We start from the raw sequence: 27658 nt of genomic DNA on the forward strand, positions 1-27658 counted from the left end.
GAGGTACGGGGCCCAAGACTGTGCACAATACTCCACATGTGGTCTGACCAGAGCCTTATAGAGCCTCAGAAGTACGTCCCTGCTTTTATATTTAAGTCTTCTCAAAATAAATGCCATCATTGCACTTGCCTTCCAAACTGATTCAAACTGTAAGTTTACCTTAAGAGAATCCCGGACTAGAACTCTCAAGTCTCTTTTCACTTCAGACTTCTGAATTCTCTCCCCATTAGAAAATAGTCCATGCCTCTATTTATCCTACCAAAGTGCATATTCTCTCACTTACCCATGTTGTACTCCATCTGCCACGTCTTTGCCCACTTTCCTAACCTGTCCAAATCCTTCTGCAGCCTCCCCACCTCCTCAATGCCAATGTCCCTCTACCTATCTTTGTATCATCTGCAAACTTAGCCATGACACTCTCAGTTCCTTTATCTAAATGGTTCATGTATAAAGTGAAAAGTTATGGTCCCAACACTGAGCCTTGCGCAATACCATTTGTCATCAGCTGCCATCCTGAGAAGGACCCTTAACCCCGCTCTCTGCTTTTTGCCAGACAACCAAGCTTCTATCCATGGTAGCACCTTGCCTCTAACTCCATGGACCCTTATCTTAATCAGTAGCCTCCTATGCAGCACCTTGGCAAAGGTCTTCTTGAAGTCTCGATAGATAACATGTATTGGCTCTCCTTGGTCTAACCTGCTCGTTACCTCCTCAAAGAATTCTAGCAGAGTTGTCAGGCATGACCTCCCCTTGATGAAACCATGCCTACTTTGCCCTATTTTACCATACTTTTCCAAATATTCAGAAATCTCATCCTTCACGATGGATTCTCAGATCTTACCCACAAGTCAGATTAGGCTAATCATTCTGAAAATACCATCAGCTACTTATCTGCCCATTTAACCATCCCATTTATATCTTCTTGTAACCAAAGACAATCAAACTCACTGTTAACCACCCGACTAATCTTTGGATCATCTGCACACTTACTAATCCAATCCCCATATGGTCATCTATATATAGGAATATATATGCATTACATAAATGACGAGTAATAGGTGACCCAGCGCAGATGCCTATGGAGTTACTAAAGCTGCCTTCTGTCATCACCTTCTATCTCCTACAACTGAGATAATTTTGAATCCACTTTATCTAATTACCCTGCATCCTTTGTGCATTTGCCTTCTTGATAAGTCTCTTACGTGGGACCTTATCAAAGGCATTGCTGAAATCCATATAGACTACAGTAACCACACTGCTTTCATCTAGATATCTGGCCACCTTCCCAAAAAAATCAATCAGATTGTTAGGCATGACCTCCCTCTGACAAAGCCACGCTGACTATCTCTATCAAGTCTCCCCAAGTGGAGATAGATGCTTTCCTTTAGAATTTTCTCTAATAGTTTCCCTACCACTGACCTATCTGTACAACCCTTCTTAAATATGGGAACCACATTAGTTATTGTCTGGTCCTTTGGCATCTCCCCCATGGCCAGGGAGGAATTAAAAATTTGGGTCAGTAACCCTGCAATTTCCTCCCTACCTCCCATAGCAGCTTGGGATGTAATTCATCTAGACTTGGAGATGCATCCACCTTTAAGACTGTCAACACCTCAATACCTTATTCTTCCCTTTGTCAATTTAGTAGGATCTGTGCAAATTTAAACATTTTCTTACTAGACTTCAGTTTATTGATATGGTTTTCCTCATCAGTGTTTTCTTCTACATCTGAAGTCTCTTTATTGAACTGCAGTTTTCTAAAGTGAAAGTCCCTTTCTTTCTCTCCTTCTCACTTGTCCCACTCCTCTTATCCTTTGCAATGTTAATTCCAGTCTCTACACTAGTCTTTCTCAGTCTTTATCCTCTCCGCAAAATAATTATTCCTTTTCAGTACCTTTAATTGTCAAATCCTCTAAGTTCCATTTCACTTTCCATCCTAATGAATTCTGAAGTTCTTTCCTTTTCCATTTCATTAGCTGCTTTATTTCTTTCTTGTGCTCATGCTGTCTTACTCACAACCTAATTCGCGCTAACACAGTTTACTCACCACTTAGTGTATGTGCTCCCCGTTGTATTTGTATCAACAGGAAACGCTGGGCCATCATGTTAACGATCTCTGCCTTCCCAGCTTTTATAAAGAATTTCCACCATTAAGTCCTTTGTCAATTCTGTTGCATTTAGACCAAGTTAAATCTTGTAAAACAGTCAAGGATGCCTCTTCTATTTGGAAAATGGTTTTAGCTCTTCCAATCCCATCTTAACTTAGAGTATAATAAACCTTAATCCTTTACTAAATACTGTCCCTCTATGTCCAGTGTCATGTTATCCACGTTCAAAAATCCAGCACTGAGCCCTAATTTTTAATGGCATGACCTGGTCAGAGGATTGAGTTGATAATCAAGCCCCTTCACTCCATGGGCGATCACAAGTGTATAAATGTCAAAATTAAAACACCATTAAAAACTTAATTAAGAATTTGCCTGACTTTGACTGCTATCTAGGACAAAGGAAATTCCCATAACATTTTGTCAATAAACAAAAAAATCCTATTGATTATAAGTTATCTTATCGTTTAACAAGTGACAAGATGGATTATTAGTATGATATCACAAACTTAACCTATTTATTCACAAATGCGATAGAGGAGTCAGAAGACAAAGGAGAAACATGATGGGTGGAAAACACAGGCAAAAAAGGAACAAATTTTGTGGATTAAATGTCCAAATCAAAAGGTGGATTAGCTGAGTTTCTCACAGTTTTTCTTTGGTTTCCCGTAATTATATCACATCTTGTCATCCAGAGAGGTCTAGAAGATTCTCGATTCAGTAGCAAGTCAGTTGGACCTAGATTCAATCTGAGTTCCATTTCCATTTCCATCCTAATGAATTCCAATGTTCTTTCTTCTTCCATTTCCTTGGCCAGTCAGTTGGACTTAGGTCTTTGATTGAGTTGGAATGCCTTATTTTCAGAGTCTTGGAATATTGGTTTACAGGAAGGAAAAGCTTAACCTATGAGGAACGTTTGAGGATTCTGGGTCTATAATGAGGAACGTTAACATATGAGGAACGTTTGAGGACTCTGAGTCTATATGAGGAACGTCAACATATGAGGAACATTTGAGAATTCTGGGTTTATACTCAATGGAGTTGAGAAGGATGAGGGAGGATCTAATTGGAACATGCAGAATACTGGACAGAGTAGATGTTGGGAAGGTGTTTTCATTGGTAGGCAAGACTAGGACCCAAAGGCATAGCCTTAGATTAAAGGGAAGACCTTTTCAAATGGAGATAAGGAGAAATTCCTTCAGCCGGAGAGTGGTGATTCGATGGAATTCATTGCCACAGAAGGCAATGATTGAATGGCAGAGCAGACTCAATGGGGTGGATGGCGTAATTTCCACTCCTATGTCTTATGGTCTTATTTAGATAGAGATTTATGCATAACATTGCTTGCAAATTGTCAGGATGCCTGTGTCCAATTGTGTCCTCTTAGGTCCATGAGAGACTGCAATGTAAAAACTCAAAAGTTGTTGCTAGGCAGATATTCTACCCAGAGGCACCTGGTATCATCTTGTCTCACAAAAGTATCAAATGCAATTTCTGCAAAATGTACATGTCCTTTGAGATCTGAAAAGAAAAACATACTTAGTGTAGTCTCTGCAACACAGCAGCGCCCAAGCTTCCTTTTAACTAGTTTATATTCCAAACAAACGTATTCTTTACACTTCCTATTGAATCCCTCTCACCTTGAAGTGGAAAAATGAAATTGGGAACGTACAACATATTACAAATTCAGATTTTGGTAATGCATATTACTGAATATTATACAGATTGGGTCTCTTTAATCCAGCAACCTTGGGACCAGCTCTTTGCCAGACCTTTGTGTACCAGGGGAGCTTGAACGTATTCAGTGTACAAACATCTCAAAAATAAAGGCCTCACTTTGAATTGTATCAAACACATGCCTAATGGATGAATGATTCTCCCAGCTGGATATCAAAAGCAGGACATAAGTCCCCCAAACTGGACAAGGTGTAACAAGGAGTGACACAAGTAAAGATTGATGCTCTAGAATCATTTTAGGGGAAGCTGGAAGTATTGTGTGTGCCAAAGCACAGAGGTTGCTAAATAAGAAAGTTACAAGCTGCTTTGTCACTTTGCTTTGAATGGCTAAACTTGCAAAGAGATCCCACTAACAGATTATAAAAAGTTGTTAACTTTGACCACTGAGTGCATTACATAATAAAAAATGTATAATTTTATGTATAATATTTCTATGTATAATAAGTAAAGTGCTTTCCCCTCAAAAAAATTATATTCACCTAACTATTGGACATACTGTTCCCATATTGCACATATTGCTTTCACCTGTGCTGTTTCACTTTCTCATTGCTGTAACACAGGTGCAGGGGCATAGTCTTAGAGGGAACCACTTATTGTTCTCAATGCCAATTCACGCAACTGAAAGACATTAGTACTTTCAAAACATAAGTGGCAGTTTGTTGTTGCTTCAACTAGTCCCATCTTCATGAATACAAAACCAATTAAAATATTGATCAGATTCATATCAGACTATAAGCATAAAGTGGTAATAATGTTTAAATATTATAAGCTTAGCTACTGACACCAATCTGAACTGAAAATGTGTTGATCTTTCTGATGTCTACACACTTGCTACATAGGTAAATCACTGTTAAGGATTGTTGCAATGATCAAATATTAAATGTCAGACTACCTATGCAAATACTTTGCCATATAAATTGTCAATAAATAAAGAATGTTTTAAGGTGTAGCAACATTGGCTGGAAGGAAGAAAAGAGAATTCACTTCTAAGTGATGAGTTAATCAATGCTGTAAAATGTACAAGTGTCAATAAGTTTCTGCGTGAGAAAACAAATATTTTTCTTTTTGTTTTAGAAAACAGTACCCTGCCCTTCCACTCCTACCTTAACTTAATTCATGTTTTTAGCATGGATTTGCAGCAGACATACAGATAGTAACTGTAATGTCATATTAATGACATGTTTTCTAATTATTTTAAGACCATAAGGCATAGCAGTAGAAACAGGCCATTAAACCCATCAGTTCTGCCCCGCCATTCAATAAGGTCATGGCTGATGTAATAATCTTCAACTCCGCTTTCCTGCCTTTTCCCCATAACCTTTGACTCCCTTACTGATTAAAACTCTGTCTCTTTCAGCCTCAAATATACTCAATGATCGCATCTCAACAGCCCTCTGTGGTAAAGAATTTCATAGATTCACTCCCCTCAAAAAAGACAGTCCTCATCTCTGTCTTACATGTATGACCATTTATTCCCTTTGATCCTAGACTCTTCCCACAGGGAAAACAATCTTTCTCCATCCACCCTGTCAAGGCCTCAAAGAATCTTGTATGTTTCAATAAGGTAGCCTCTCATTCTTCTAAATTCTACTAGGTCCAGGCCCAATCTACCAACCTCTCCTCATAAGGCAGTCCCTCCATACATGGTATCAGCCTAGTGAACCTTATCTGGACTGCCCCCAGTGCCAATATACCTTTCTACAGATAAAAGGCCCAAAACTGTGCACTGTATTCCAGCTGTGGTCTTACTAGTGTCTTGTATAGTTTCAGCACAACCTTTCTACTCTTACACTCTACTCTCTTTGAAATAAAGGCCAACATTCCATTTGCTTTTTCTATTGCCCGTTGAACTTAACAGTGCTTTTTTAACATTTAAATTGTATCATTTGAAGCTGATATTTTTAGTGCAGCAAACCTTGTTTTAACCAGCACCTTATGATACAGCGCTCTTGATAAGCCAATCAAAATTATATACCTGAAATGCCAGATGTTTACTGTATTATAACAATCTCTGCGATCTCCAAGTAGTCAGTTAATGGTGTGATTGAGAAGGCTCTCTGCCAATTTATGCTGTAAATAAAGTATAACAGTGATGTGTATGCTCCCTGCATTATGTTTCTGTTGCTTAGTGTGTGTTTTTCCATTGAACATGTGAATCTCTTGACCAATGAGAATATTTGATCAACTGACAAGCTCCTGGTCCTACAGGTGCTGGTTAATAAAAATATTGTTGTATATATATATATATATATATATATCCATTAATCCTTTCTCCAATTCCTCATTAATCTCATTCCTTAATTTTCATCTAATTATATACACAAAGTTGGAGGCTGGTTAGCTCAGTTGGCTGGATGGCTGGTTCAATCCCTGCTGAGGCTGTCCCGATGGATTCTCTTTCTCTACCGCTCCCCCCAGCTGAGGTGAAGTGACCCTCAGGTTGAAACACCACTAGTTGTTTCTCAAATGTGAAAGTAATCCCAACCCCTTTTTTTTATTTGATTTCTTACTGTCACGTACCCAGGTTCAGTGAAAAGGTTTGTTTTATGTACAGTACAGGCAGATCATACCAAATACAGTGCAGAAGGGTTCATAGAACAGAGTGAGGAATGCAATGTTACAGCTGTAGAGAAAGTGCCCGTAGAGCGAGGTCAACAATAAATTTGAAATTTGAAAGGTCCATTCAGAAGTCTGATAACAGCAGGGAAGAAGCTGTTCTTGAACCTGTTGATCCATGTGTTTGAAGTTTCAATAGTTGACTGTCGATGTGTCCCGAGGAGAAAGTGAGGACTGCAGATGCTGGAGATCAGAGCTGAAAATGTGTTGCTGGAAAAGCACAGCAGGTCAGGCAGCATCCAGGGAACAGGAGAAGGGCTTATGCCCGAAACGTCGATTCTCCTGTTCCTTGGATGCTGCCTGACCTGCTGCACTTTTCCAGCAACACATTTTCAGCTGTCGATGTGTCCCTCAAGGCTTATTTTATAATGAATGTTTGGTTGATGTTTAGAAACGAAAATATCTCAGCAAGGTGTTCTGAATTCACATTAAGAGAGATGCACATTAATTGAGACGTTAAAGAGCTATCTTTGTGGTTTATGAATATGATTTCATTTTCTTCTGAGATTAATCACTTTAGGTATAAAAATGCATCAAATGGAGTTTTTTTTTCAAATAGGAGCCTTTTAAAAAAAAATCTGTATAGTGAAATCTGCATCAAAGCGGTAGAACTTAATTTGATTTCATCTCCACATGGCTCCTGAAATCTGCTGGGGGTGAATAGGCATGAGTTGAAGTTGAAGATCTAAAGGACAGTGGTGTTGGATATCAGACATTATAAGGGCTATTGGGGGTCAGGAATTGGCAGAAAATAGAATAAGTTGGTATGTGGACATAACGGGCCCAGGAGTGAGAAGGAATAACTTGGCACGCTTTGAAATGGATGGTACAAAGGTAACCAACAAAAAAAGATAAAGAAAGAAAACACAATTCAATGATTGAAACAAAACACAGAACAACAACATGGCTTTGTGCGTGGGAAATCATGTCTCACAAACTTGATTGAGTTTTTTGAGGAAGTAACAAAGAGAATTGATGAGGGCAGAGCAGTAGATGTGATCTATATGGACTTCAGTAAGGCATTCGACAAGGTTCCCCATGGGAGACTGATTAGCAAGGTTAGATCTCATAGAACACAGGGAGAACGAGCCATTTGGATACAGAACTGGCTCAAAGGTAGAAGACAGAGGGTGGTGGTGGAGGGTTGTTTTTCAGACTGGAGGCCTGTGACCAGTGCAGTGCCACAAAGATCAGTGCTGGGTCCTCCACTTTTTGTCATTTACATAAATGATTTGGATGTGAGTATAAGAGGTACAGTTAGTAAGTTTGCAGATGATACCAAAATTGGAGGTGTAGTGGACAGCGAAGAGGGTTACCTCAGATTACAACAGGATCTGGACTAGATGGGCCAATGGGCTGAGAAGTGGCAGATGGATTTTAATTCAGATAAATGCGAGGTGCTGTATTTTGGGAAAGCAAATCTTAGCAGGACTTATATACTTAATGGTAAGGTCCTAGGGAAGTTGCTAAATAAAGAAACCTTGGAGTGCAGGTTTATACCTCCTTGAAAGTGGAGTCGCAGGTTGATAGAATAGTGAAGAAGGCGTTTGATATGGTTTCCTTTATCGATCAGGATATTGAATACAGGAGTTGGGAGGTCATGTTGCGGCTGTACAGGACATTGATTAGGCTACTGTTCGGATATTACGTGCAATTCTGATCTCCTTCCTGCCAGAAAGATGTTGTGAAACTTGAAAGGGTTCAGAAAAGATTTACAAGGATGTTGCCAGGGTTGGAGGATTTGAGCTGTAGGGAGAGGCTGAACAGGCTGGGGCTGTTTTCCCTGGAGCGTCGGAGGCTGAGGGGTGACCTTATAGAAGTTTACAAAATTATGAGGGGCATGGATAGGATAAATAGACAAAGTCTTTTCCCTGGGGTTGGGGAGTCCAGACTAGAGGGCATAGGTTTAGTGTGAGAGAGGAAAGATATAAAAGAGACGTACGGAGCAACTTTTTCACACAGAGGGTGGTACGGGTATGGAATGAGCTGCCAGAGGATGTGGTGGAGGCTGGTACAATTGCAACATTTAAGAGGCATTTGGATGGGTATATGAATAGGAAGGGTTTGGAGGGATATTGGCCGGGTGCTGGCAGGTGGGACTAGATTGAGTTGGGATATCTGGTCGGCATGGACAGGTTGGACCGAAGGGTCTGTTTCCATGCTGTACATCTCTATGACTCTATAACTTGTAATAAACATTAGTTTCTCGCCCAGATTTGGAGACAAGGAAGTTCAGGAAGTGTATGACAGACAAAGTGAAGGTGAGAGAAAACTGAGCATTGGAAACAAAGTCAACGACATTTTCCAGCTCGTGGTAAGAAGCAATAGTTAAACATTAATATATTTTAAAACTAATTCAAATGTTTTTTTTTTAATTCTGTTCGAAAGCAACTCCCTCAAAATCTTTGAGGAGTTAAACCCGGGCTATTTCGATCTTGAGCGACTTTAGAAACTGCCTTCTTTAAATTCACTCCCTCACGCCTTTCTCCGAGTGACATTACAGTTTCTTTGCAGCTTATATTTTTTTAAAAAAAGTTTCCAGGGTGGAGGAGTTGGATTTAATAGTTCAAGACTTAACTCTTCGTTCTATGAAATAATTGCTGAGCTCAGTTAGCCGACAGAAATAATAAGTGAGCTGGTCATTCCTCATTAGGTGGACTCCAATTAGCAATGTGGAAATTGGAGCAGCTCGAGATGCGACCTGTAGTTGGTTAATAAGGTTAATTGGAGGCATTCATTGAACGATCAATTCCTTAGGCCAGCAACAGGGAATGTGATATAAAAAAGTCTCTGCACGAGCTTGCTATATGCTTTTGGCCGTTTTGGTTCGGGATTGTGAAAACGAATTATCATTACTGGAGGAAAGCAAACTTTGGATTATTGCTGTTCCTTTAAGAATTGACATGATTCCTTTTCACGTAGCCTTGTTGCTACTGTCGGTAGTATGTTCAAACCCGACCAGACTCGTAAATGGTGAGTAACTCAACATTTAAAATTAAAACTAGAGAGCTGTAATCTTTAAATATGAGCCTCTCGTTGTGAGGGAGTTAAGATGGGGAAAATTTCTAAATCGGTTGTGATCCATCTTGGCCCACAAAGGGGCACGTTATTTTTTGTTGTTCTACCTTTTATGTAGAGCTCTTAATGCAATCCCTTCGGTCTGTTCAGATCAACAATTGTAGGGAACCCAGCTCTAATTTCTAATGGCCCACCTGCAGAACATGGGTCTTTTTAGCTAGCATTTTGGGCTTCCTTCCCTGTGCTCACTTAAAATATTATGTCCTTTTTTTTTCACTAGCTCCCGTTCAAAGTAAGTGACACCGCTAACACTTGATCCTTAACTCTTGCACTCAATGTCCATTTTATTTCTGGTCAAACTTTGTAAGTTTCTGTTAACAGCGTATCTCTACGTATTGCTGTGGTGTAGTGGTAGTGTCCCTACCTCGAGTGTTGGGTTCAGTCCCACCTGCTCCAGAGTTAGGTGTAATAACAACACCTCTGAACAGGTTTTAATTAAAATCGTACCTACCATTGAGTGCTTCACTTGGAGTAAGTTCATCGAATGTTTGTAGCATTGAATCTGTGCAGAAATTTGACATCAGCTATCAAAGTAAGATCAGCTTCAGTCTTGATTCTGTTCCCCACAATGGGATAAACAAAAAGTTGTTGGAGAAACTCTGCAGGTCTGGCAGTCTCTGAAGAGAAATAACTGACCCTCAGATGCTACTAGACTTGCAAAGTTTCTCCAGTTATTTTCTTAAAATGAATATTTGCCACTTTTAGTCTAACATGGAACTTTAAACACCAGTTCTAAGCTTATGTTTTAACCATGAGGCAACTGGGGTGGGGTCAAGGAGGAAAGGCCTAGTTGCATTTGCTCTGATATTAAAATGTTCATGCTGTGATTTAACACTAATCAATCTTGAAACTACAGTTTAAGTTTTTGACACAAATTATTGTACTGTCTTGAACAATGTCTGAATCTCCTATCCAATCCATAGTCAGTCTGTTCCAGGCAGCCAAGCTATGTACCCTGATCAGCATTGATCTCTGAATTGCCATTTCTCAATTATTTTACACCACTAACTTTGGGGCTGTGTAAATTGGAATTGCATTTGTTGAGGGTGTTACACTTTAATGCACCGGTATTTTAAAAGGTTAAAAGCTGTGGGGTATCACAAATATTTTGTATTGGACACCAATAATTTGTTTAATAAAAGTTTTTTTATGGAGAAACTGTGGTCTAATGGCATATGTTTGCTACATTGGGAGTAGTTTAATTCAAAATATTTAAGCCAAATAGCTTAAACTCAAACACTTAACTAAATGTTCTTTAGTACCATAGATTTCCACCCTCAAAGTAATACTTTACTATCTCCTAAACTTCAAATGTTTGGAAGTAATTGTTTGCCAATTTTTATGGCAGCTTTTTAATTCAAATAGTAAAACTACTTATCTAACACTTTTTTTTTTAAAAAAAAAATCTGATACGATTCCTTGCTTAACGAAAAGGTTCAAGAGCACCCTGTGATGCATCATGGTTTCGGTGCAGAAATGGACGGTGTGTGCCATTAATGTGGAAATGTGATGGTGATGATGACTGTACTGATGGTAGTGACGAGAGTGATTGTGGTAAGTAACTGCTCAGTAAGTTCCTGCTTCTGCCTCGAGCAAGGACCCATAGCATGAAGAGAAAAGGTAGCTGACGCATATGAATCTTCAGCAAACAGGAGCTGTCCTTCCAACTTTCCTAACTTGTCACAATTTTGAGTAATCCAAATTTAATCAACTGTAGGATAATAACATTTGTACATATGTATGACTTGTATACAGTTAGATATTTAACCCAGTTTGTTCCATGGGGTAGCACTGATTTGGGCATCTCAATAGAAGGTTTGACTTTCATGAACAGCCATGAAACAGATCTCATACTGGAGTCTCAAATGATCACTGTCAACTAGTTATAAGTTGGTTTGGTTATGGAAACTTACTTGCCTACTGAAGTGCAAGTAAATAACACTCTGCTTCTTAAGCAATAATTCTATAGTTTAGAATCCAAGTTACTACAGAAATTTAGAATGTTTTGTTTGGCCAAAGAGCTCTAATGCATAGTCTTGGCAAATTCCATGGATACCATCTTGGGACATAGTTGATCTACTTGTATTCTTGCAGATGTGCCAATGCTGAACCAGGGTGGATAAAGTTAACAATTGCTGAACAGTTATAGCCCAGAGCGCTGCACCTTCCCTACCTGATGAAGGGACCTTTATCTGCTTGCTTAGTAATAGAAGACTAACTTTCAAATTCAGGGGCAGCTCAGTGGCTACCACTGTTGCCTCAGCACCAGGGTCACAGGTTTGATTCCTCTCTCAGGTGACTGTCTGGAGTTAGCACAATCCCTGGTCTGTCTGTGGGTTTTCTCCCACAATACACATGTGCAGGTTAGGTGAATTGGACATGCTGTGAGTGCATTAGTCAAACCTAAACATTAGGTAGGGAATGCCTCTGAGGGTTCTTCAGAGGGTTGGTTTGGATGTGTTGGGCCAATGGACCTGTTTCCATGCTGTAGGAATCAATAACTCAAAGCTTTTAATTCCAAATAAACCTGTTGGGCTGTAACCTGGTGTTATTTTCTACTTTCATTTTGGCATTTCTAGGTCCCACTTAAGCTGATATGCTGAAATACTTAATCAAACATTGACTGTCCATAAAATGCATGGTGTGGGAGGAAGGAAAGTAGAATATCATAGTTAATGTTCAAATTCATTCCACTTCCTTAAAGTGGAAGTTACTGTGCAGGTTCGAGGCTGAAGTCTTCAATTACAAACGAGAGCTCAGGCCATACAGCTCATGTGCCTATACTAGCTCTTAGTGATCTCAATGATGTGATCTTTCCCTTTTTAGTTATTCCTAGATGACAATTATTTCATCTGTCCTCCAGTTACTGACTCACCTGAACTGGGGGTACAATGTTCCCCACCACTCGAAGCCCTTCAATATTGAATACCCAAATCCTGCCATCAGAGCCTAACCTTGGTGGCATCAGTCTACAAAGGACTGATCAAAAATGAAGCATTGTGTAAGTGGTGCCAAAGTAATTAAACCTACAGGTTATGATGCAAGACATGCTAAATCCAGCTGCAGGTGGGAGTGGAGGCCTGGCTCAAAGTAGGTCCAAATCTCAAATCATTCAATATGAGGTGTATAGAACATAACTAGTTTTCTTGGACTCTTTAAATTTTAATCTGAAAACTTGCTTTATGCTGCAGGGTTTAAGTCTACCAGCAAGTGATAGCAAACTTGGAAACTTCAGGGTGCAATAACCAAGCAGTTTTGTTGAACTTTACTCCTAACATGAGCAGGGAGGGGTATCACTCTTCAAAGTGTAATCTGAATTTCCTCCTGAGGAAGATAGTATTGCTGGTTTGATGTACTAGAACATTTTAAGATGACAGTGGCTAATATTGAAACTAGCTGAGGGGGAATAGTTTAAATTACTAAACATCTGAAAGTTTAGTTTAAGAACTGAAACTTGTGTAACATTACTTGAGCACTTGGCTACTGTCTTAATAATAAACATTAATCTGCATTATGCCATGATTAAACCTAACTCCTGGGTCTTTCTCACAGGTAAAATCACCTGTGGACCATCAGACTTTACTTGTCTTAATGGACATTGTTTGCCAAGTAAATGGCAGTGTGATGGCTCTGCTGACTGTGAGGATGGATCAGATGAAAGTCCTGAGATCTGTCGTAAGTATTTTGTTAGGCAAGTGAGAAGCCCTGAGCTACTCTTCTAACTTTACACAACAGAACATTAGGCAAGGTAATCCTTTTTTCTATTTCTGTATAGAAAGCTACATTTCTTATCTGCTTGCTTTATAATAGAGGACTAACTTTGGAGCAGCACGGTGGCTCAGTGGTTAGCACAGCTATCTCCAGCACCAGGGTCCCAGATTCCATTCTAGCCTTGGACAACTGTGGAGTTTGCACATTCTCTCCATGTCTCTGTGGGTTTTCTCCAGGTGCTCAGTTTTCCTCCCACATTCCAAAGATGTGCAGGGCAAGTGAATTGGTGATGCTGAATTGTCCATGGCTGTTGGGTGCATTAGTCAGAAGGGGGTGGGTTACTCTTCAGAGGGTTGCTGTGGACTTGTTGGGCCAAAGGGCCTATTTCCACACTGTAGGGAATCTTAAACTTTTAAACTTGTGGTGCACATATATATCTAAGCTTTAATCTAGATTTAGTGCACTGCACTTTTGGCCTTTCCTCATCATATTTGCTATTGTTTTAGCATGGTATGTTGCTGCAAATGCTCTTTTTAGTTCAAGATTCTGTGCAGCTACAAATCTTGCATTCTGAATCACCTTTGAGAATTGATATTCAAAACATTGAAACAATTAAGCTTTAATTCTAAAGATGTAAACTTGTCCTCTACAAAATAGACAAATCCATATAAAGGAACAATATGGTATGTGATTGACACAACATTCTGATTTACTTGTGCTAGAAATACTTTCCAAGCATTTAGGATTACCTAGTAACTTGCATTATTGAACTAACTTTGTCATGTACTCAAGTACAAGTCAAATGTTTATAAGTCTCTAGTGGCAGCACCCACTTGGGCGTAAGTGGGCATCTCTAGGCCACACTAACCATGACATTCTAACTCAGTGTAAAGAGTTTCATATGCATTGTTTTGACACTTTTTTTTTTCAAGAGAATCTTGACATTCAGTGTATCTATTCCAGACACACAGACATGCCATTTACATGAAATGAGCTGTGGCCCTAAATCTCTTCAGTGTATTCCTGTTTCCTGGAAATGTGATGGAGAAAAGGACTGTGACAATGGCAGTGATGAAGAGAACTGTGGTAAGTAACTTCACCAGTTTATCTAGAACTTGCTCTGAGTTATGCTCAGTCTTCATCTAGAAGAACTAATTGAACATTAAAGCACTTCACTTTAATCTGTGGAAGTGGCCTGCAGTAGTTAGTGCCGAAAAGTAAACTTCCAGCATGTACAGCTTTTTTTGAACTTTTTTTATTTTAGTTCTAGGCGTAGCTTTAGTACACCTGTTCACACCAGCTGTTCAAACTAGACTGAGTCAAGGTTGACTTTGGCTGACTTTTGAAATTTCCATTTTTAAAAAGTCACTTGGAAATGCATAGTTCAAATTAAAAAGATCGTGATCAAACAATCTTTCAAATGTAGAAAATAAACATTTGAGCTGTGATTGCCAAGAGCTACGATTGTCAGCATAACTGGCCAGATACAATTTCAAACTTGCACTAATGCATGACACAACCCAATTTCCATGTCTACCATTGCAAGCAAACTGAAGCTGAGATTCCAGTCAACTACTGAAATACTATTTTAAATTAACCTAAGTATCACTTCAGATGTAAGCAAATAGCTTATTCCAATAACTCACAATCACTTATCTGGCTGCTCTTCATTTGAGGTGGTTCTGTTAACATTTGTCAAGACATTCACTGATGTGGCTGACTAACTGGGGATGTTGATTCTACAGGGTTTTAAAGCATGTAATTTACAGCCAACAACATCCATGTTATACACTGTTTCTAAAGTGCAGCCTTTTAGTCATACAAGGTTGCACAAGAACACAGCCATTACATTATAGAACTGACCATACTTTGTTTCTGACAGGCTTAAAGTTTGTGGTATCTTTTTAAAAATACTACTTCCTTATTAACAACTAAGGAAGCTGAACAGAATAAAGACAAAGCCATGTTTATTGATCTTGATAGCAGAATATTCCATACTTCCCCACAACCACTTGATCCATCAGTAATTGAACTTTCAAAAATCAGACTTTGTTTTGCCCAGTGGGATGATGGCTGATAAATGTGGATTAGATTCTGATATATGGAACACTACAAATTTGAACACTGGAGTAATTTAAATTTGGGATTAATACAACTCTCAAATGTTCTAAATGGTATGTTTTTTTTTTCAGACACTTTGATTTGCAGTATACTTGAATTCACATGCTCCAGTGGTAGATGCATTTCTAAAACATTTATCTGCAATGGTGAAGATGACTGTGGTGATGGGAGTGATGAACAAGGTTGTGCCCCATTTGTTTGTCACATCCACGAATTTCAGTGCAATAGCTCAGAATGTATCCCCCTGAATTGGGTATGTGACAACAATGCTGATTGTGCTGACCAATCTGACGAGGCTCCAGAGCGCTGTGGGTACACACTTGCCCCTGTGACCTGCTCGTCCAGTGAGTTCCTGTGCGAGTCTGGTGAATGCATCAATCATCGTTGGTATTGTGATGGTGATACTGACTGCAAAGATGGAAGTGATGAAGTGAATTGTCGTAAGTAGCCTGTCTTGTATGCTAGGCTCACTCAATCTTACAAAACTGAGCCAGGTTTCTAGAGGCACAAATTTCCCAAATCATCCCTCTGCTTTCTAAAAGGACAAAGTCTGCTGTCTAGTAGACTAGACTAAGGACCCTAAACCCCTTTTCCTGCTGTAGTTTTTTTTTCAAAGCTGAACCTCTGTAGAGCAGGCCCACTGCTTTGAAATATTGCAGGACCACAAATGGCTAGTTATTTAGTTCCAAGTAAATGCTAACTTGATACTAATGCTCTCTACCATAAACAATGGAATATCTCTGACTAGAAATGGTCTTAATACAGCAATAGCACAGGTGGTTCCACATCTGGTATGTCTGCCTCTTTTCTGTCTGACCTCTAAAATGATACTTGAATATGTGACTTGTGGACTTGGTAACAATAAGATGCTTTGAATCATAACACTAGAATAAGTTCGGTTTCGCACTTTAAATCTGTCCTCTAGCAAAAAAGTGAGAAATTTCCTGTTTCAATATAGGTTGGAGTCTCCTTCACTGCCAGCACTCCTCCTCCTTCCCTACCTCCACACACCAACTACAGCCCAGGAAGGAATTGCTTTTTCAGCATTGTCTTCAAAGCCATCACAATCTTTTATATAGTGGTTGAAATGATTAGCAATATCATACTCCGGTCTTTCTTTTCATGCTTGATAAAGTGTCAAAAATCCCTTTCTGTTCAAACAGCACCTCCTTGAGCACTCTACTGTACCTAAAATGAGTTTTTATATGGATTTCCTCGAGCATATTCTATTGATTTCATTGCAAATCTGTTTCTATGCTTAGAGCATACAATCTCCAACTCAGACTTGCCATAAATAGGCTCAAGGGACTAGCTTGCTCATAACTTTCAGATTTTGATTCTGCAGTTTAAATGCTGAATGTCCCCACAAGTTGACTATGAACAGTACTTTCTAAAACTTAGTATGGAAGCTTCAAACTTTAATTCCAGTGGCTTTAGATGTAATCTATTCTAACCTAATGTTATTGGGGTCATTATGGCTGTAGTCAACATTCAGACTAGCAATATGTTGTTGGCCACCTTAGTTTCATGGCATTTCTAATTGAGACTTTGTATTAACCAGCTCCTCAAACATGTAGACCAGATTACTTCCAATGTAGTGATGGTGTTTGCATCCCTGAGAACAAGATCTGCAATAATTTTGCAGACTGCACTGATGCCAGTGATGAAGCCAACTGCAAGAATGGTAAGTGTAGTCATAGTAACAATTTAAACTAGTGTGAAATTCCACACTTATGCCCTATTTACTCTTTTTTTAAGATTGCACTGGTCCCTCTGATTTCAAATGCCAAAGTGGAGAATGCATAGCTATAACCAAGGTGTGTGATCACAAATGGGACTGCAGAGATCACAGTGATGAACCCTTCCAATGTGGTAAGTATCTCTTGAATTTTGTTCCTCAGTACAATGAGGGAGGCAATGGCCTTAACATTTGACCGTTGATCCAATGGTCTAGGACCAGGGTTGAAAAGCAGCTAAAGCAGATGATGGAATTTGAATTCATAAACCTTGGAATGAAGGTTGAATGACAATCATTCAATGGTAAATTGTTGGGTTAAAACCCCACTTGGTTCACCCTTTCCCTTTTTAGGGAAAGCAACTGCCATTCTTATCTGGTCTAGACTACAGGAGTCCAGACCCACAGTGTGCTTTAGAAAGATGTGCCTTAGCCCATGCAGTCCGACTCAATGGTAGGACGCATAAAAACCATTCAAGGAATAGTTTCACTGTCAGATTGACTATATACTTAGAAAATTCAACCACTTTGGGAAATCCAGTCTAGCACTACACAGACCTGTTCTGAGAATCTAGTATTGATCAGTTGAAATGTTCTGATCTCTCTGCAGGGCTGAATGAATGTTTGGCAAACAATGGAGACTGCTCTCACATTTGTAGGGACCTTCTTATAGGTTATGAATGTGACTGCCCTGCTGGCTTTAAGCTTGTTGATGAGAGAATATGTGATGGTAAGTTTATTTTTTTCTCATTCTCCTACATGAGAATCCCTACAGTGTAGAAACAGGCCCTTTGACCCAAGTCCACACCAACCCTCCAGTCACCCAGACCCATTTTCCCCTAGACTTTTGCATTTACCCCTGACTAATGCACCTAACCTACACAGCCCTGAACACTCTGGTTGACTTAGTGGCCAATTCACCTAACCTGCACACCCATTTTGAGAACTCATAGACATGGAGAATGTATAAACTCCTTGCAGAGTTGCCCAAGGCTAGAATCTAACCTGAGGCCCTGGCACTGAGGCAGTAGTGCTAACCAGAGTGCTGTGCCCATGCAAATTTAATTTTCAGTTTATTTAATAGCCATGTTTTTGCAGATGCTGATGAGTGTCAAAATCCTGGAGTCTGCAGCCAGATTTGCATTAACTTGAAGGGAAGCTACAAATGTGAATGTTATGAAGGATATCACATGGATCCTGCTACTGGAGTTTGCAAGGCCATTGGCAAGTATATGTTAATTCCTAATCTTGTAAAAGATCTAAAAGCAATCTCCCATTCAGTGACTAATCTAGTATTACTGCAATAGACTTAGAATTTCCAGGAGGATACTTGCAGGGCTATAGAACTTTTTTCTAGAACCAGCACATTAGATTAATGGCCTTTTTCTGGACTATAGTCAAATCAACACCAAGTTCAATTCTCATGCTTGAATACTGCATCAAAATCTAAGTTTTAGCTTTAAGGTATTAACTCAATATTTTGCCTCTTATTTAAAGGCCAAGAGCCTTACTTGATCTTCACCAATCATCATGACATTCGGAAATTGGGACTGCATCATCGAGAATATAGCCAGGCACTTGTACAGCTGAAAAATGCTGTGGCATTGGATGTTGATGTTGCAGAGCAGAGAATCTACTGGGCTGATCTGGGCCAGCGGGCAATTTTCAGGTAAGATCTGTATTTGACTGTCTCATATTATATAACTCCATTTTACCAAGTGGATACCTAATCCTTTAGATGTCCTCACATCCTGACTTTGACTTGTTTTAAAATGGCAAACTGTTCCACCTGATGGAATGTGGTATCATGTATGAATAGAATTTTTTTGTCCTATTTTAGATGAAGTAGGCCACAAACCTGTTTTAAAAATGACGACATGTTTCTGAACAAGGTTGCTGGATACCACTCAGCAGTGGGCATCAGTTCGATGTTAATGGCTTTACTAGTTTTGTGAACACTTTAGATGCAGAGGCAATTTATTAACCACTTGTCTTTTTTTTTTAAAACAGCATGTCCATGAATAGATACAAAAGCAAAGCTGATCAGTCAGTCCTTACAAAAGATTTGGGCATTCCTGTGGGAATTGCTGTGGACTGGATTTACAAGCATATCTATTGGACCGACCGGGGTACAAAAACTATATCTGTGGCCACGCTGGATGGATCCAGGAAAAGTGTTCTCTTTGACACCAACCTAACAGAACCAGCTTCTATAGCAGTTGATCCGCTATCCGGGTACTTTTTTTTATACTTGCCACAAGTTTTATTTGGTGTCTGCACTAACTCAAATTTCCAGAGTTAATTCTCCCAGATTTTTAAAGCTTGGCCAATTGTTTTACTATAATCTCTGGTGGGATAAGTGGAAAAGTAGTAAACTTCAGGTCAAATTAAAGCTGGAAAAATGATGACCATTCACTAAAAATGAAACTGGAATACTTGAGGCCAAGCAAGTCACTGATTTTTTTTTTCTCTGGAAATATTTGACAAGTAGGCTGAATTTAGATTCCTTTTAAATACCCAATGGTCTTGGGTGACCAAACATTTTTAACTTGCAATGGCCATTGAAACATCAAGTTAACAAGTGAGCCTTTAGCTTAAGCTGCATTCACTATTTCTAAACCTGCTTTTTAAGCAATCTAGTGTTGTCTAAACAGAACTTCAATATTTTAATGTTAAATGAATTTCTATTTAAGGTTTGTTTACTGGTCAGACTGGGGTGAGCCAGCCAAGATAGAAAAGGCAGGAATGAATGGTGCCGATCGACAAATCTTGGTTGACCAATGGATTCAATGGCCAAATGGCATTGCACTTGGTAAGCTGTCTGAAGTGGATCTTTAAAGCTTTATTTGTCTGAGTTTTTGTTTTAAAACAATATAATTTTTTTTTCCCCAGATCTTGTGAAACACTGCCTCTACTGGGTTGATGCAAAACTGCATACGCTGTCCAGTATAGGCCTAAATGGGCAGGATAGAAGGCTAGTGCTGTCATCACCAGAATTCCTTTCCCATCCTCATGGTGTTGCAGTATTTGAGGTAAGGCAGGATTTGGCAATTGCAGTATATACATTGAATGCAAGTGCTATTTCAATTCCTAAGTTTCATGATTTGGACTCCTGGCATAGTTATATGGTGCCAGATAACACTTTTTCTTTTATTTGCAGCAAAACTATCCTCATTTTAAATTACCAGCTTGCAGCTCTACTGACTCTAATTATTTGTATCTTGCATTTCAAGAATGCAATAAGTCCACACCACTTTTGCCCTTATCTCTACCCTGAAATATTTAACCAATTTGAGCAAAATAGTATGCCATGCTGGATGTTGTATTCCAACTCTTTCTACTCTTGGTCAAATGTTCTGACCTGAATCACTAAATGTTAACAATCCATGTTAAATACCAATGCTCCTTCCCATTCAACAGTACTAATAGAACATACTTGAACACTGGTGGTTTGAGACCAAAATTGGGTGTCTATGCCAGGGAGGTAAGCCATGAACCAGGTGGTATTAAGTCAACTGGGGAGAACTTTCATTTTACAGTGCTTGTCTGATAACAGGACACTCTTCGTGTAGAAAACAGCTCAATCATTTGAGTCTACAAAAGGGAAATTGACCACATATAAACTCCATTCAAGTGTAATAGATTTCTAGGTTACATCTGTTTAAGTGAATTTTCCTTTTTTTTTCTGTTAAATGCCAGAGTAACATGAATTTGACCTCCACTTGCACTGTGCACAGGAGCATCAACTTAAGCTTTGCATAAGCCTCCCAGTTACACAAACCCTCTTTCTGGAACCCACTGAGGGGCTGAAATGGTCACTCAATTTTCATTTCCACTAGATAAAGTTTCTGCTGCTGACTTGTTCCTGCCTACAAAGTATTTATAGCACTATATTCAATTTTGTTTAAATGAATCAAATCTGAGCTGCAGTTGAGGTGGAGATTTTAACACTTGAGTTGTGGAATCTACAAATCCTGGCATTTCTGTAACTGCTAACTTGCAATTACTGAACTTATTCTTTCAGGATCGTGTTTTCTGGACTGATGAAGAAACTGAGGCAGTTTATGGTGCCAACAAGTTCACAGGGGCAGATGTTGAAACACTTATTTATAATCTCCAGCAACCACAGGATATCTTGGTTTATCATGAATTACTTCAGTTACCTGGTAAGTTGAGCCAGTGGATTGCTTGGTTTTATCTTGTGTCAGTCCTTTGTTTCAGGTTGCTCAGTGCATTGTTTCTCAGGCATTGCCACAGGACAGTTCCAGTTAGCTTGTGCTAGGCTGCTACAGAATCTCTGGGGAAACTTGTAAGTGTTGAACTTCAAGTTCACCACTTTCAAACTACTGTCTGAACTGGTCAAGTTTTACTGTGCTTCAGCTAACTTGCATATGGTGCCTCCTTGACTAAAACTGACACTTTTTTAACTTCAACCAGTATGTTGAATAGGCAGCTTGCTTCACCCGTAGCTGTTGGCATTCTTGTCTCTTAATACAATGCCTGCACTGGCAATGTAACCTCCAGGTGAGGCTGACCTGTTAATCGTTTGCATACATGGTTAAGCAAATGCATAATTTGATGCTAGCCCTCTGTCCTCCAGCCACTGTCATCTTTCCCTGTCTGAACTCTTGGATCTAACTGCTCAGCAGTTTTTGATCCTACCTCATTCCTGATCCAATGGCCTTAAGGCTGAAGTGTTTATTTAACATCACTCCATTAACTTGATACCAAGCTGGCAAAGGCCTTTGTGGTTCTGCCTGGTATCTAATGTTTCCTGTAACAGTGCTCTTCCTAGATACTATCATGTACCCACTCTTGCTACATTTCCCCAAATGAATGGTAGCATGAACTACATGGCATATCATCTTTGCAGATAATGTGGAGACATTCACTCAGCAGTTCCTTAAGTAAAAAATCAGTCTGATTTTTGTCCTGCCCCAGAATAAAGTTGCCTAACAAAAAACAAATTTGTTTCACTATTGGTTGTTGAATTAGTATAATTTGAAGGTCAAACTTCTCAACTTGCAAGTCAAGAATTGGTGAACCAAATGTGGTCTTTTTCAGTAAACTGAATAAACTTCAGTCACACTAAAAGGTAAAAAGCAATTGTGCAAGAAGTTGAAACTTGATTTTGTTCTTAACAAGCTTGTATCCAGAATATTTTCTAGTGACTGAGTCTGTCTTGCAGGCAAGAACTGGTGCAATGAGAGGAGCTGTGAATACATGTGTCTTCCTGCTCCCCAGAAGAATGAATTCTCTCCCAAATATACATGTGTGTGCCCATCTGGAATGAAACTGGAGCATGGACAGAAATGTGGAACAGGTATCAAACCAGGGTTGGAGTTGAATGTAAAATGTCCATTAGTAAGTTTTGTGAAGACTTGTAGCTCAGTTGAAGTTCTGGATGTAGGTTTGCTCAGAGCTGGAAGGTTCACTTTCAGACATTCCATCATACTAGTAACAACTTCAGGTGAGTCTCCAGACAAAGCCATCTGTGACTCAAGCTTCAATGCAACAAGTGTAGGACCTCTACCACTCTATAAACTTTGCTACATAATACACCATAAGTGAACAGCAAAACTATTCTAATCACTCCTGAGTATAGATCTGTTAAAACACACAATTTACAACTTGTGCCTGAGCAATTCAAGGTATAAAAATGAAGCTCCAGGAACTGATTCTCTTTCAACTTTTTTCATGTCTCTGCATTTTTAGTCTTTACCTTTTTAGTACATGACCAATAGCTTAAATGTTTAATCTAGCTCTACTTTTCTTGCTCAGACTTTGCAGCCTGTGGTATCTATGAAATTCATTGTGGCCATGGATCTCATGAATGTATTCCTCTATCCTGGAAATGTGATGGTGAAAAAGACTGTCTGAATGGAGGTGACGAGGAGAACTGTGGTAAATTGTTTAGTTGTCTACAACTAATGAGAACTGAAGGTTGAGGTTTCTATTTTTACAATTGAATAGTCAGATGTACAGCATGGAAACAGACCCTTCAGTCCAACCCATCCATGCCAACCAGATATCCCAAGCTCGTTTTGCCAGGCTTATCCCTCTCCAAACCCTTCCTATTCATATACCCATCCGGAGGCCTTTTTAAATGTTGCCTCCACCACTTCCTCTGGTAGCTCATTCCATACATGTACCATCCTGTGGGGGGGATGTTGCCCCTTTTTTAATATCTTCCCCCTCACACTAAATTTATGCCCTCCTAGTTCTGGGCTCCCTGACCCTAGCAAAAAGACTGCTTGTTTGTGTATTTACCCTATCCATGCCCCTCATTTTTATAAACCTCCTATAAGGTCACCCCTCAGTCTGACATTCCAGGGTAAACCACCCCAGCCTGTTCAGCCTCTCCCTGTAGCTCAATTCCTCCAACTCTGGCAACATCCCTGTAAATCTTTTCTGAACCCTGTCAAGTTTCACAACATCCTTCTGATAGGAAGGAGACCAGAATTGCACACAATATTCCAACAGTGGCCTAACCAATGTCCTATACAGCTGCAATATGACCTCCCAACTCCTGTATTCAATACTCTGACCAATAAAGGAAAGCATACCAAATGCCACCTTCACTATCCTATCTACCTGCAATTGCACTTTGAAGGAACTAAACCTGCACTCCAAGGTCTTTGTTCAGCAACATGATTTAAGTTCAATAATAACTGACCAAGTACTACTGTACTAGTGTTCTAGCATTAACCACCACTTGTGCATTTGCAGTTAACTTGCAAAGTCATTTAACTTTCCCTACACTTGAGTAGGCTTTGAGTCTAATGCTTCATCTGGCCTTACTCATTCCTCAACTATTGCTGTTATCATTTGAGAATTTTATCTAGCTCACTCATTGGAGCTCATTCTTGAGTCTTCCTTCTGTATGAAAACACTTGCTGCTCTTAAGCTTAATGCTTGTTACACATTTATACAGATTTGTATGAATTATTTTGAAGATCACAGTACAATATCTGGAGAGACTTTAATTTCTCAGTGCTGCTGGATTTGTAGCTAAAGTGGCCAACATATCTTTGGAGTTAATCTTCCCTGAAGCAAGACTATACTCAGATTTTCTTTTTTCAGGCACCCTTACTTGTAATGCACTAGAATTCACTTGCTCCAGTGGCAGATGTGTTTCCAGATCTTTCATCTGTAATGGTGAAGATGATTGTGGTGATGGAAGTGACGAGAGAAGCTGTCCCAAATCTAGATGTGGCCCACATGAATTTCAGTGCAACAGCTTGGAGTGTATCCCTTCAAGCTGGGTGTGTGATAATAATATTGACTGTACAGACAAGTCTGATGAATCTGCCAAACAATGTGGGCATACACCTGCACCCCTCTCGACCTGTTCCAGCCATGAGATTCCATGTAACTCTGGAGAATGCATCCACTCCCAGTGGTACTGTGATGGTGATGTGGATTGCAAGGATGGAAGTGATGAAAGAAATTGTCGTAAGTAGTACTGTTTAAATTCTTGCTCTTTAACTATTAGCTATCTAACTGATGGGTAGTTAAACTTGATGAACTGGCTTATCAGGTCAAAGCTGACTTGGTATTTTATCCAAACCAAAAGTAACATCTATTACTCCATAGTGTTTAAATGTACACCAAGTTAACCAGTGGTGTCTCCCTCTTTTTTTAAAAGCCCCTCGCACTTGTCGACCAGATTACTTCCGATGTGGAGATGGCACTTGTATCCATGAAAGTGCAAAATGTAATGGCTATAAGAATTGCAATGATGGAAGTGATGAAGTCAACTGCAATGGTAAGAATGAGCCTGATTTCACCCTCATAGCCTTTTTGGATTTCCTTGCTGCCAAAATTAAGATGAGGAGAAACTGCTCTCCTATCTTGGATTGTAACAATCTCTTTTTTTAAAAAATTGTTTGGGGTTTAGTCCTGAAATCTTAACAACAATGCACATCACAGATCACTGGCCTGCTGTGAACATTTCAGTCAACTTGTTTTTTGGGCAACTCCAATACCTGGCCAGAGATTGTCTGGCTATGTTTGGTTAGTTTCTCTAAAATGGAGAATTGGGTGGCTGAGGTTGAGTTTGCAGACTAAGTTGAAAAACTTTTTTTTTGACAGGGAAACCTTTAGCTGTGGGGATAGATTTATTTGATTGTAAAAGTTGTTCCTACCACTTCAATCTTGGAAAATTTGATCACAAATTCTCTGAAGAGAATAGGGAAAGATAAGGTATCATAGAGGCAGTGACTACTGATGTAGTCTCCCTTGGCACTAAGCTTGGTAGCTGATCTGGCTGAGCCAGTGACCATGGTACAAATGTATCTCTACTTGAATGTAGAAGATCTAAAAGGAGGTTACAAGCTTTTGGGTATGAGCAATGCATGAGTAGCTTATGAATTTAGCTTACTCATTTTGGTAACTGCTGAGACTAAAACTCAGGAGAATGAATTTTTAGTAATCTGAAGGGTTATCTAATGCCACAGGCACCCTTTGTTTCCTCAACAATCAACAAAACACTTTGGTGTTTAGTACACTAATTACTAATCAAAATGTGCATGTATTGTAGTATCAGAATGCATTTTGGCTTTTTCTTTCAGGTACAGAATGTGTTGTGCCAACAGACTTCAAATGCCAAAGTGGTGAATGTATAAGCATTAACCAAGTATGTAACCACTGGCAAGATTGTAAGGATCGCAGTGATGAACCTCCTGAATGCAGTAAGTGGAGACTTGCATGCTACTTAGATGTACAGTCAGAAGCTAAATGTTCTGGCCTACCTTAGTTTACCCTATCTGTTGGACTTGTGATGCTGGAGTTAAAGGCTTCCTCTCTACAAAAAGGAAACTTTTAACTCCATGAGGTGCCTTCTCTGAAGTGAGAACACTTGCTCCCTGCATGGAATTGGGCCTAACTCTTAAGATGAGAATTATGCAGGTATAATGAATCAGCAGGATCACTGGAGAAACTCCAGTCTGGATGCATCTGGAGAAAAGGATAATCTTTATTTAAAAAAAAAAAAAATCACTGGAATATTTAGATGAGATTTTTGCTTTTTTTTTGGAAAGACTTTAAGGAAATTGTGCAATTCTTTAAAATTGAGGACAATTTCATATACATGGCCACAGCCTGGCAAACATGTAATCCCACTCCCTTTCTTCCCCCCCCACTCCTGCTTAGGTGGTGGGCAAGTTGTTGGAGGGAATCCTGAGACAGGATATACATGTATTTGGAAAGGCAAGGACTGATTAAGGATAGTCAACATGGCTTTGTGTGTGGGAAATCATGTCTCAGACTTTGAAGTAACAACAAAAGATTGAAGACAGAGCAGTAAATGTGATCTATATGGACTTCACGAAGGCATTCAACAAGATTCCCCATGGGAGACTGATTAGCAAGGTTAGATCTCTTGGATTACAGGAAAACTAACCATTTTGGATACAGAACTGGCTCAAAGGTGAAGGGTCATTTTTCAGACTGGAGGCCTGTGACCAGTGAAGTGCCACAAGGATCCATGCTAGGTCCTCTATTTGTCATAAATGATTTGGATGTGAGCATAAGACTTACTAAGTTTGCAGATAACACCAAAATTGGAGGTGTAGTGGACAGCGAAGAGGGTTACCTCAGATTACAACAGGATCTAGACCAGATGGGCCAATGGGCTGAGAAGTGGCAGATGGAGTTTAATTCAGATAAATGCGAGGTGCTGCATTTTTGGAAAGCAAATCTTAGCAGGACTTATGCACTTAATGGTAAGGTCCTAGGGAGTGTTGCTGAACAAAGAGACCTTGGAGTGCAGGTTCATAGCTCCTTGAAAGTGGAGTTGCAGGTAGATAGGATATTGAAGAAGGTGTTGGTTTGCTTTCCTTTATTGGTCAGTATTGAGTACAGGATTTGGGAGGTCATGTTGCAGCTGTACAGGACATTGGTTAGGCCACTGTTGGAATATTGTGTGCAATTCTGGTCTCTTTCCTTTTGGCAAGATGTGACCCTTGAAAGGGTTCAAACTATTTACAAGGATGTTGCCAAGGTTGGAGGACTTGAGCTACAAGGAGAGGCTGAACAGGCTGGGGCTGTTTTCCCTGGAGCATTTGAGGCTGAGGAGACTTTTTTATAAAGGTTTACAAAATTTGAGGGGCATGGGTAGGATAAATAGACAAACTCTCTTCCCTGGGGTCAGTCCAGAACTAGACTTCACGAAGGCATTTGACAAGATTCCCCATGGGAGACTGATTGATTAGCAAGGTTAGAGCTCTTGGATTACAGGAAAACTAACTATTTTCAGAGGGTGGTACATGTATGGAATGAGCTGCCAGAGAAAGTAGAGGCTGGTACAATTGCAACATGGAAAAGGCATCTGGGTATATGAATAGGAAGGGTTTGGAGGGATATGGGCCAGGTGCTGGCAGGTGGGACTAGATTGGGTTGGGATATCTGGTCAGCATGGATGGGTTGGACTGAAGGGTGTGTTTCCATGCTGTACACTGAAGTGACAGCTAGTTTGTGGTTTTTATTTGCTTGTTTCCAATCATGAATACTTAAATAGCTATAGGCAAATGTATTACAAAGGGTCATGACTAAA

At 39.6% G+C, this 27658-nt stretch overlaps 1 protein-coding gene across 1 annotated transcript in view; it reads left to right on the forward strand.

Moving 5' to 3' along the window:
- Positions 1-9250: 9250 nt before the first annotated feature.
- Positions 9251-27658, forward strand: part of LOC122564032 (very low-density lipoprotein receptor-like) — a 32291-nt gene continuing 13883 nt past the window's right edge. Inside the window, 12 exon segments of the mRNA XM_043718491.1 lie at positions 9251-9431; positions 10971-11090; positions 13089-13211; positions 14211-14333; positions 15440-15808; positions 16930-17126; positions 17129-17240; positions 17714-17833; positions 18202-18327; positions 18601-18772; positions 19114-19338; positions 19797-19841. Of these exon segments, the coding sequence (XP_043574426.1) occupies positions 9266-9431; positions 10971-11090; positions 13089-13211; positions 14211-14333; positions 15440-15808; positions 16930-17126; positions 17129-17240; positions 17714-17833; positions 18202-18327; positions 18601-18772; positions 19114-19338; positions 19797-19841 (1898 nt within the window). The 5' untranslated portion in view covers positions 9251-9265.

Source organism: Chiloscyllium plagiosum, chromosome 2 (assembly GCF_004010195.1).
Source record: "Chiloscyllium plagiosum isolate BGI_BamShark_2017 chromosome 2, ASM401019v2, whole genome shotgun sequence".
Lineage (NCBI taxonomy): Eukaryota > Metazoa > Chordata > Chondrichthyes > Orectolobiformes > Hemiscylliidae > Chiloscyllium > Chiloscyllium plagiosum.